The 12,359-nt window shown below is 46.7% G+C and overlaps 1 protein-coding gene across 1 annotated transcript in view; it reads left to right on the top strand.

Moving 5' to 3' along the window:
- LOC112052937 (neural cell adhesion molecule 1-B) overlaps positions 1-12,359 on the top strand; it is a 287,626-nt gene that overhangs the window by 256,081 nt on the left and 19,186 nt on the right. The window contains exons 9-12 of the mRNA XM_052891380.1: positions 6,671-6,830; positions 10,691-10,880; positions 10,952-11,055; positions 11,182-11,323. Of these exons, the coding sequence (XP_052747340.1) occupies positions 6,671-6,830; positions 10,691-10,880; positions 10,952-11,055; positions 11,182-11,323 (596 nt within the window). The remainder of the gene's footprint in view (positions 1-6,670; positions 6,831-10,690; positions 10,881-10,951; positions 11,056-11,181; positions 11,324-12,359) is intronic.

The raw sequence follows: 12,359 nt of genomic DNA, 5'->3' as shown, positions 1-12,359 counted from the left end.
CACAATTTCCACGAAAACATTTCCATCTGCGCTGCGGCCTATTTTGATCAGGAATCATAATTGCAAAGCCTCCTTTGTGGCGCGGGCTCGCAATCTCGAACGTAAATTACGTCCATCAATTACGGCGCGCCAGGAGCCGGCGGCGCGGCGGCGGCGCGAGCTTGAGCCGGGAGTGGTTCGTTATGCGCAACCGACTGCTGGTGATGATGGAAGGAGAAATTAATGCCATCTTTAAAAGATTTCTTAATTATATCTAATATCAATACAACTCATTATTTAAATCATAATATGAAATATAACAGTATAAATTGTTTTTAAATATTCCAAAAAAGTATCATACTTAAACTGAAATATATATTTTTTGCTGTCATAAAACAATCAAGAATATCAAATTTAATTTTTCCACCTACAAAATAAATTAATCCTGCCAATTAATACGAGCGAGATATAGAAAGCGTAATTTAAAATAGAGATAACGCCTTTGTTATAAACTGACACCTCGTACCAAGCGCCCGCGTAGGTCCGCCCGTGGGCTCTCTGCGCGGCGCCGGCACGAAACGGCGAATATTAACTATCTCCCAATGAGACGTCAAAATAATAAGACGCCGCATTAATTACGCGCGCCCTCATCAATCCGGATACAATGCGTACAGATATGGTCATCGCTCACACCAGCCGGTGAGTGACGACCTTCGCCTCACAGCCAATGCGATGTCGTGGTGTTGCACCCTATACTCTCAATTAAACATTGTTTGAGAAATTTGGATAGTGAAATTTTTATCTGTTAGATACGAATCTATTGAACCACTATAAACAACAACAAACAAATAAAACAACAATATAAATCAAAACCAATTTCCTAATTAATTCAGTTAATGTAACTGTAATATTAGCTTTGTCAGTTTCTAAGCCGAAACATTGTAACGACGATCAGAGCAGTAATCCCACGAACTTGCACGTGAAGCTCAGCTAACGTGCAGCCGCTCGGTCACAGATCATTATCCGTAGATGGCCCTCGATCTGTGCTCGGAGAATTCAGTGTTTAACTGGGTGCTAATTAGCGACGGACGGTCCGCCCCAAAGCGCGCGACTCGGCCGTGCCGCGACGAGCGACGAGCGACGAGCGGCGGGACAAAAGCGGCTGCGGACAACGTTTGCCGATAGCGCCGCGACGCCTCTCGCGTCTTTGAACCGTTCGACCCATTGGAGCCGTAGTCACGGAGCACAGGGACATTTAGGAAGGGCTACTTATACATAACAATGTTGCTCTACACGTAAATATAATAATATTATTTATTATTAGCAATTTAAGTTCAGTTTTATTCTTAGAATAAAACTGTGATGCAAAAAAGTAACTACTTGCAACACTAGAAAGACCTGTTGCAAGCTCCATAATAATAATTAACTTAGAAAATTTATCTTATAAAAAGTGTTATAAATCTGTTAAGTTGTGTGTGAATGAAGACATGACGCTTGTCTGTGGTATTGGTTCGCAAGACGGAATTATTCAAAAAATTCAAGATTCATTTATTTCAAGTAGGCTCAGTTTACAAGCACTTTTGATACGTCAGCTGCCTATTTGTAAAGATTCTACCACCGGTTCGGAAGGCAGGTTCTGCTGAGAAGAAACCGGCAAGGAACTCAACAGTTGCTCTTTTTAAAAACACACAAATCACACAATATTATAATTTACAAATGATAACATTACAATTTCTTATAGTTTTACTTCCTGTGTGAAGGTGGAAGCGGATCCAATGGTCTCCAAGCACCTTTTTCATTAAGGGACTCATCAATTTTGTAGTACCCTCGATTAAGTAAATGTTTTAGCACATTGCTTAAAGCTATGCATTGGCAGGTCCATCACAGTCTTGGGGATCTTGTTATAGAAGACACACCCACCCAAACCTACAAAAGATTTTTTTTACTCTTTGGAGACGATATGCAGAATTAACTAACTTATACCTGTGTCTAGTATGACGTGGGTTTAAATCTCCTTTTCGTTTGTTCAAATTAATGTTTTGTCTTACATAAATTAATCTTTTGACGAAGGGACTCGCGTGATTTTAATTGATATATGTTATAAGTATATTAACGGCCAGGGAACAGAAAATGCTTTATCGTTTACTTATTTATGATAATGAAAGGAATGTTTTGTTGTTGTGTTTAAAGTTCGGAATTGAATAAGTTAGACGTTATTCATCTGTCGAAAACTTATGTTCGCAGCGATTTAAAATGAAAGATTTGTTTGCTAGATTTCATTGATGAAAATATAGTATTTTTGCGTACTATATAGTTTTTCCACAGTATATAGCTAATATACAGAACCAAAATACAGAACAATACTATATATTATATTCCGGTTGGCAACCCTAGTCCTAAGTACTGCACTACTCGTGCCAAAGCGATATACTTCGTTCATCTTCCGTACGTACGACTACCCGCAAGTTCCCACTATAATAGCTCTCAGCCGGCGCGAGTCCCGCACTCACTGCTGCAGCGAATCGTGATTGCAAATAAATTATCCGTCTGTCAATGAGACCCCCCCCCCCCCCCTCCCCGCCGCGCACTTCGCTAATCAATGGCGCCGGAAGCTGGAACTTTCGTCGTATCCGGAATATTGTGCTGGAACTTTCGCTTTATCCGGGATATTTCTATTAATATTATTTAGTATAATACAGAACTGGCAGCTCTCTAATTAAGCTAACTGTTAGATCGCTACTGAATTTAACTATAACTAACAGTTATGTACGTATGTATGTATTCGACATATAAGAAACGAAATATTTTACCCCGATACCCGCTCGCTCCCCGTTCAACATTAGACGCTCAGTAACTCCTGTTTTAGTATTCTGAATGTATCGATGCAGCGGCGAACACTAAGCCAGTGCAAATAAAAGAAACATAGCAGTTGTTATAATTCAGATGTCTCAGAAAATTACTAATAAGTAGAGTGGCGTCGGCGGATGGACAGAACGCAACACGATCCACTCTCTCAGTGTATTAGTGTGATGTTATGATATGATGCTATGTAATGTGATGTGTCTGCTCTCACTCGCAGCAATTACTGTCATCGGCTGATTAAAGCCCGTGACGTCACCACGACAGCGCCTTCTGCACTCACTCCATCTACGTAATGTGACGAGTCAGTTTCCAGATAATATACTTTGACAAGCCCGCCAGCGCCCGCGAAGTCCGCGCTGGAGTTTCGTTGTCGACCTTTTTACCACTAGCTTAGGAGCAAATTTTCAAAGTTGTAAAATTTTTCTTTTTTCATTTCAAAACATAGATTATTTCGCAAAAGCAAATGAATTTTTGATTGTTGATATAAAGTTTGTGAACACAAGTTTAAATGCTGATTAATTTGTGTTTAATTAAATCATTTTATTAAATAAGAAAATAGTTACAGTCCCAGTTGATACGTATAAATTATAAATGTTCATTTTCTTTACAGCGTAACATGTAATTTAACATAGTTCAGGTTAACCGAATTGCATAATTATTGCATATTCGTGAACCAAGGGAGACAGTGTTACCGGTGAGGCCATCCCGCAGTAATGCTGCCAGTCGCCGTCACTGCCAGTCGCTACAGGACAGCAGCCGTGTAATGGAGCACCGAGCGCTCCAGCGGCTCGATCACATTCACGAGTGCTCATTATATCCCGCCGAGGCTCGCGAGACCGCAGTAACGCTGCCAGTCGCCGTCACTGCCAGTCGCTACAGGACAGCAGCCGTGTAATGGAGCACCGAGCGCTCCAGCGGCTCGATCACATTCACGAGTGCTCATTATATCCCGCCGAGGCTCGCGAGACCGCAGTAACGCTGCCAGTCGCCGTCACTGCCAGTCGCTACAGGACAGCAGCCGTGTAATGGAGCACCGAGCGCTCCAGCGGCTCGATCACATTCACGAGTGCTCATTATATGCCGCCGAGGCTCGCGAGCCCGCAGTAACGCTGCCAGTCGCCGTCACTGCCAGTCGCTACAGGACAGCAGCCGTGTAATGGAGCACCGAGCGCTCCAGCGGCTCGATCACATTCACGAGTGCTCATTATATGCCGCCGAGGCTCGCGAGCCCGCAGTAACGCTGCCAGTCGCCGTCACTGCCAGTCGCTACAGGACAGCAGCCGTGTAATGGAGCACCGAGCGCTCCAGCGGATCGATCACATTCACGAGTGCTCATTATATGCCGCCGAGGCTCGCGAGCCCGCAGTAACGCTGCCAGTCGCCGTCACTGCCAGTCGCTACAGGACAGCAGCCGTGTAATGGAGCACCGAGCGCTCCAGCGGCTCGATCACATTTACGAGTGCTCGTTAGTGCGACAGGAGCCTTATACTTAATAATATAATTTTGTTGTTAAAAATATTTTTTCTTTTCAACATCATTATCAGCCGATGGACGTCCATTGTTTGACATAGGCCTCTTGCATGGACTTCCAAACAAAACGGGAACTTTTCTACCATACCACAGAATAAAGATTGATACAGAATGAGTCTATACAAAGAACGCGGTGACGCCGGTGAAACCCATAAAAAAACCAGCGAAGTGCGTGTTGTACCAGTGTACGGTTATGTAGATTAATTTAGAAGATAATGTTTTTGAATTTGTATTTGGAATGGTTGCATCCCTGCCGTGTTCCGTATGCTCTATCTGCCTACTATTTTTTATCGGTGTTTAGTACAGACTTTTCTATTTTACGTCACTAAGCTTTGAGCTGAACATCATATGGAGCTACTGGGCCGGTGAAATGCGTGATACGCTCGCGAGCAAAGCTTCTGACTCGAGTGAGCCACGAGCGCCGGCCGCGCGCCGTACCTACTACGTCTCGGAAATCCAATTTGTGTGTATCGCAATAATGTAATAAGAAAATCCTCCCCCGATATATCAAATTATCAAACCAATTACATTATAATTCAATATATCGCGCTATCATCCGATATTCTCGCAATAAATATATTAAAGGAAGACATATTAAAATGTCTCAAACACGCGGCCGCCGACCGTCACGCGGCGACGTATCGCTCCAAATTAAATTCCCCGCACGTCGAGCGCGATGTGTTCACTTCACGTTAATATATTACACAAAGTAGGGCAATGACATCTAAAGAATAATACAAAATATATATTTTTTAAATAAGTATCAACAAAATCTCAAATTGCATTTTTATTTCGACTTCCCGTAGAAAGGAATACTTTGATCAGCGTAAATAAACACGACGGTGAAATCAATTTATTTTATACCGATTCGTTACTGATGGAAGTCAGCGCGAGAATTGGCCCTAAATAAACAAATGGAAAACTTCAGAAGGCTAAGAAAGTCGTCGCGGCATTCGGTTCGGCACACGAGTGTCATCTAATCGTAAGCGGCTTTTAAAATGTTTCTCTGGCTCCCGCACCGGCGCTTCCACTCCCCGCCTTCATTGCGAGAGATTGTATTTCACTAGCTACTATCACGTATCATTTGATAGTAAACTTCATTTTCGACATATTCCTGCATTCCAAGTGCATTAAACTACCGAATGTCATCCCCGTACGAGATCGGAATATTTTCAGAAGCAACGACGCCCGCAGTCCGAGCGGCCGGCGCTGCAGGGCGAGCCCTCGGGCGCGCACTCAGTTCACTTCACTTTACTTATCTACTCAAATAATTAGGAATCCTTTTGTTAAAAACAAGAAATAATCAGTCCTGTGGAGCACCGGCCGCTTTGTCCGCGGCAGGAGCGCTTTGTGCTGGCGCCCTTTTGTGCAAATAATCATATTCTGCTAAACGAGCCCCTCCCCCGCCTGCGCCGCCCTCAACCCCCTTCACAGGAATGTTTGCAACTTTATTCAACGTTTGTTTTAAAAAGTGCTTCGCTCTTTATCTCGTCGTCCCTACGTACAGCAGCCGCCCGCTCGTAGTCTATTCTGTAACCACTTTCAGTTTCATCTCGCTACAGATTCTGCCCATACTATTCTCTCCGCTTTAAAATAAATTGACGGCCGCGTGGCGCAGTGGGTAGTGACCCTGCTTTCTGCATCCACGGCCGTGGGTTCGATTCCCACAACTGGAAAATATTTGTGTGATGAGCATGAGTGTTTTCCAGTGTCTGTGTGTATTTATACATTATATAAGTATTTATATGTAGTATATAATTGTATATCAATGTTATAATATCAACTATCTTAGCACCCATAACACAAGCTACTCTATATGCTTACTTTGGGGCTAGATAGTGATGTGTATTGTTTAAGTATATTTATTTATTATTTAAAGTCAGACCATAGAGGCTACAAGAGGAGACCTACGGAAGGAGGACAAGTCGTAGCTCGACGGTCACAGAATTGTGTCTATCCATTAAAGATGGATTTTTTTTTATTATCTGGCGATTTTCTCGGCATGTTTGCTTGTTTGTGTTTGTGTTTTCTCATTATTTTTCGTGGATTTTTCGATTGTAAAAGTGCCGTCCAAAAATATGTGAACAAAATTTCCTCTCCTTGAATTCTCATCTGCATTGCATACTCAGTTGGGCAGCTTGCAATGACGGCATAGTGCTGAAGGTCTCTTGGTGGCTAAAATGATTCAGCATTTTTGCCATAGGCCTGTAGTCTATCAGGCAGGCTGTATATTAATGACTCCTCATCATTGCAGGCAGTAGGTGTCGTGCGTTGCTCACGTCTGTGTGTCTCGCTGCAGGACCGGCCGCTGGCGCACAACGCGACGGCGCGCGTGTTCCACAGCAACCAGAGCCTGGTGCTGCAGAAGGTGACGCGTCACAGCAGCGGCCGCTACGCCTGCTCCGCGCTCAACGCCGAGGGCGAGACCGTCTCCAACGAGCTGCACTTCAGGGTCAAGTGTGAGTGGCCAGTGTCACAGCGACCGGAGCCTGGTGCTGCAGAAGGTGACGCGTCACAGCAGCGGCCGCTACGCCTGCTCCGCGCTCAACGCCGAGGGCGAGACCGTCTCCAACGAGCTGCACTTCAGGGTCAAGTGTGAGTGGCCAGTGTCACAGCGACCGGAGCCTGGTGCTGCAGAAGGTGACGCGTCACAGCAGCGGCCGCTACGCCTGCTCCGCGCTCAACGCCGAGGGCGAGACCGTCTCCAACGAGCTGCACTTCAGGGTCAAGTGTGAGTGGCCAGTGTCACAGCGACCGGAGCCTGGTGCTGCAGAAGGTGACGCGTCACAGCAGCGGCCGCTACGCCTGCTCCGCGCTCAACGCCGAGGGCGAGACCGTCTCCAACGAGCTGCACTTCAGGGTCAAGTGTGAGTGGCCAGTGTCACAGCGACCGGAGCCTGGTGCTGCAGAAGGTGACGCGTCACAGCAGCGGCCGCTACGCCTGCTCCGCGCTCAACGCCGAGGGCGAGACCGTCTCCAACGAGCTGCACTTCAGGGTCAAGTGTGAGTGGCCAGTGTCACAGCGACCGGAGCCTGGTGCTGCAGAAGGTGACGCGTCACAGCAGCGGCCGCTACGCCTGCTCCGCGCTCAACGCCGAGGGCGAGACCGTCTCCAACGAGCTGCACTTCAGGGTCAAGTGTGAGTGGCCAGTGTCACAGCGACCGGAGCCTGGTGCTGCAGAAGGTGACGCGTCACAGCAGCGGCCGCTACGCCTGCTCCGCGCTCAACGCCGAGGGCGAGACCGTCTCCAACGAGCTGCACTTCAGGGTCAAGTGTGAGTGGCCAGTGTCACAGCGACCGGAGCCTGGTGCTGCAGAAGGTGACGCGCCACAGCAGCCGATTCAATACCAATAGTTCCTAGGTTCGGCACACTGTCTTTGTAACGGGAATATTGGTCATAATATTCAAAAGATTTGAAATAAAAAAAAAATAAAAAAAAGATTTGATAAATATTGATTTAAAAAAACACGATGTTACATCGGGTCTAGTCTTCACTCTTCACGCAGTTGTGCCACCGGGTGCGCCGGGAGCCATCTCTCGTCGCAACGATGCCTCTCGACCCGACGACGAATTAATGAAACTTCGTCGCGCACAAATTAAGAAGCGACAATTTGCGATACAATGCCAATCCCGCCCACCGCTACGAGTACGTCCTATTCCGGAATGAGAGCACAGCGATTGTATTAGTATTTCCCATTCACTGGGGTTCTTCTTGCGTTGTAATTCACGGAGCTGCTGTTCGAATATAATGTATAATAACTTGTAATGCAGTCAACACCCTCTTTCAAAATATTATTTACTAAATGTTCAATATTCAACGAAGGGTCGCTCAAAGAGAATCAGAGGCCTCATAAATACGTAATTCGTCTCTAGTTATGATGTCTTAACGCTGTCTGCGACGGATTAATTAAGATGTAATTAGTAACGGAGCAAAAATCCCTGTGGCCGGCGCACGCTGCGACTGGTCTGCGCTCTGTGCGAGAAGCGGCAGTGCTAATGCTCACTGATCACGATATAAAACCGACTTCCCGCTCAGACATCACTATCAACGTTCAATTTTTTTTGAGATTTCCGTAGTGAAGTCAGTAGCAATCCTTAAACTTATGTCTGTCGGTGAATCTGCACGCGGTCCAGTTCAAACCCGTTTGAATGCGCGCTTGTGATAATAATGTATGATACTAACAATCACAATCTTATATTATAATAATCAATCGGGAGCGACGGCGTCACGTGCATCACGGGATAATAACACCACAAACTTCCCAACTCCGGGCTAAGTATCATTACTTTCTTTTCTTTTAGCTCAATAGGCCCCACTGGTCCTGACTCAATCAATCAATCAATATATTTATTTGCAGATACAAGTGTACAGGTGGTAGGTGGATGCAAATTGTATATGTATCTTGGCTATTTGGCCTGCAAATTACTGTGTGTTGTTAAATTATTTGAAATAATCACATGTGCTATGCGACGGCGATGAGCGTCAACTCTTCGTCGTCCTCTCTCAACGTCGTTAACCTCTTGCCTGAGTGGTGGAGGTCGACATATCAGGCATGGTTTTGGCCAACCTGCTACGTGTTCTTGCTGTAGAAGGCATTTTGCGAATATATCTTCTCAGCGTGCTCTGTGCCCAAATAAAGTGAAACTGTGACTTTGAACGATGGAAGAAAGATGCTGTTTGATACCGAGTTCCTCGAGAATATAAACGTTGGTTCGGAATTGTGTTAAGTTAACAGCTAATTAACAGAATTATGTGCGACTGATTGGATGAATAGTCCAATCCGGATCTCCCGGTGCTTGCTCGGTCGCCGGTGAGACGCCGCTGTGCCGGTGTAGGTAGCTGGTACATACATAGGCCTGTTATCCGTACATGGGTATTTATGCTGTCATAATAAATTCAAAATTCAGTGCACAAATGCAGTAAAAAGTGCTGAGTTGAAACATTATACCCCAAAAACTTGTTTGAATTTAACTGAAAGGGTTTTTTTGTATTGTTTAAACTTAGTTTATATCACCTAAAAGGTGGAAATTTTTCAACAACTTTAAAGCGAAGCGCATTCACATTTTTCAAAACGTATTCTATTCGAGTTAGGTGCGCCGGAATAACTTTCCCATTCACTCAGTCTTTGTAAATCCTCTATTATTTTAGATAAATAACAATTTCATTAAAATCTATATAGTATATCAATCTATATATTACATTAGATGACTGATCTTATGGTTTGTGAAATTTTGTATTCTATTTTAGAATAAGCTGCGCCATAAAAGTTTGATAGATTTTGGCTGGTGGGAGGCTTCGGCCGTGGCTAGTTACCACCCTACCGGCAAAGACGTACCGCTAAGCGATTTAGCGAAGCGATATTTTTCCGGTACGATGCCGTGTAGAAACCGAAAGGGGTGTGGATTTTCATCCTCCTCCTAACATGTTAGCCCGCTTCCATCTTAGACTGCATCATCACTTACCAGGTGAGATAGTAGTCAAGAGCTAACTTGTAAAAAATAAAAAAAAGATAGGTACGTAAGAGCGCGCTCATATAAAAGAACAATAAATATTTTGTTTATCGGTAGTCGGTACGTTGCTCGGCAAAATTGGTTTTCTTTACAATTACTTATGAGTAGGTACATTTGCTCAAATATCAATAATTATTGAATTATGCAACCTTGTGAAGATTTTTTCAAAAACAAAAAAAATAACCGGCATCGCTATATAACTATCGCTATCAACATACTCGTAGATCAATGGTATTTTAGTTCAGAACAATTCTTCGATAAATTCGTTCACGTACGGGCCGAAGCTCGCGTGCCGTCCGGGGCCGGCGCCGGCCTCGCATGTCGGCGACCGTTTCAAACCAGATTGATCCCTACGTCATCGCCGAAGGCTTCCGCGCTCAAATAATTCACGCGAAATCAGCCCTGAAACCCTGCGCCGAGCGGCCAAAGTGGCGCGCTCACGCCGATCGGCCACGCGGCCGATGCGAAGGGGTTCCAATTTACTCGATAGTTCCGCTATCGGCGCCTCCATCGCGTCTCATTTTCAATCTGCGGAAGCGGTGGCCATTATAGAGATAGTTAAACTGCCGGATCTGAATTCGATATCAAATCGAGTCAAATGACGATTGACACGTAACTCGGGATCGGGTTTTCATTTTCTAGAACGTCAGCGGAATCTTTTCGGCGGTCGTGCGATTGGTTCGCATTCCTGCGTCCCGATCGACCGTCTGGAACTGAATGGTAGCTTTTAGATAATCTTTCGATGTTCTGCAACGGCTCTGTGCGAACGTCGTGTATCGCATGCGTCACTTGACCCCTTGTGTGCAGACGCGCCGTCGTGCCGCAGCGGCGGCGTGTCGGTGGTGGGCGCGGCGCGCGGCGAGTCGGTGGTCATCGTGTGCGAGGTGGACGCCGACCCGCCCGCCGCCGTCTTCAAGTGGAAGTTCAACAACTCGGGCGAGACGCTGGACGTGGCCGCCGACCGCTACACGTCCAACGGCAGCGCCTCCAGCCTCAAGTGAGTGCGTCCGCTGCGTCGCTGGCGCGCCCCGAGCGGCTCTGACGATGACGCGTCCGCTGTGTGTGCAGGTACACGCCGGTGGCCGACCTGGACTACGGCACGCTGTCGTGCGCCGCGGCCAACGAGGTGGGCGCGCAGCTGGCGCCCTGCGTCTTCCAGATGGTGGCGGCCGGTGAGAGCTCTCTGCACTGTTCACATTTGAATATGTACAATGTACATGTAACAATTTCGTTATATTTTTGAAAACTAAATATTAATTTTACGCATCCGTCTGTTGTAACTATGGGCCCGTGTGCAGGCAAACCGCACGCGCCGCGGAACTGCACGCTGTGGAACCAGACGGCGGACTCGGCGGAGGTGTCGTGCGTGGCGGGCTTCGACGGCGGCCTGCCGCAGCGCTTCCTGCTCGAGGTGTACTCCGGCGGCGACGACAAGCCCAGGTGGGTGCGCACCGGGCCGAGCGTACGCCCGCACTCGGCGGAGTGTCGCGCGTGGCGGGCTTCGACGGCGGCCTGCCGCAGCGCTTCCTGCTCGAGGTGTACTCCGGCGGCGACGACAAGCCCAGGTGGGTGCGCACCGGGCCGAGCGTACGCCCGCACTCGGCGGAGTGTCGCGCGTGGCGGGCTTCGACGGCGGCCTGCCGCAGCGCTTCCTGCTCGAGGTGTACTCCGGCGGCGACGACAAGCCCAGGTGGGTGCGCACCGGGCCGAGCGTACGCCCGCACTCGGCGGAGTGTCGCGCGTGGCGGGCTTCGACGGCGGCCTGCCGCAGCGCTTCCTGCTCGAGTTGTACTCCGGCGGCGACGACAAGCCCAGGTGGGTGCGCACCGGGCCGAGCGTACGCCCGCACTCGGCGGAGGTTTAGTACAACTTATTTCTATCAAATTAGAATCATGCATTGCTCATTTGTTAAAACATCTTTTTGTCGTGGGTAGGTAATTCTCGAATCCTCAGAAGATCTTCGAAAATTCAATAGGTTATTTCTAGAGATACGTAATGGTTCGAGTCTGTACGGCGCACACCGAACTCCTTGGCCTCCTTAATAAACTATCGCAGCGAGTTTCGCTCGGAGCATCTACTTACAGTTGGATCTTTCCTCACAATCTACTGTATAAAAGTAAGTCAGTAAGAAAAGTTTGAGCTCGTCCATGTTTTTAAATTCGTTCCAAGTAGAAACTTGACTAAAAATTATTACACAACTGACTTTCCCATTCGTCGCGGTATATTATACCTAGTTAGAATTATCGAATTCCATGTTGTTTTATTTATTTTAGATTTCAACAATTATATATTTTTAAGTAAGTCTTAGCTAATTCTGGCGATCACGTCAATGTAGTTGTATTGTAAAAAATTACGTTACTATCAGGGCAGTGATCCCGTCCGCAGTCGCGTCCGTTTAGTTTATTTGTTTAGAATGCACAACATTTAATGAAAGGACAGTAGTTCCTAAAATGGGTTTCATTTGACTGAACTCTTC

This window comes from Bicyclus anynana, chromosome 3 (assembly GCF_947172395.1).
Source record: "Bicyclus anynana chromosome 3, ilBicAnyn1.1, whole genome shotgun sequence".
Classification (NCBI taxonomy): Eukaryota; Metazoa; Arthropoda; class Insecta; order Lepidoptera; family Nymphalidae; genus Bicyclus; species Bicyclus anynana.
The sequence above is the reverse complement of the archived record's forward strand: the minus strand, read 5'-3'. Positions and strand labels throughout refer to the sequence as shown.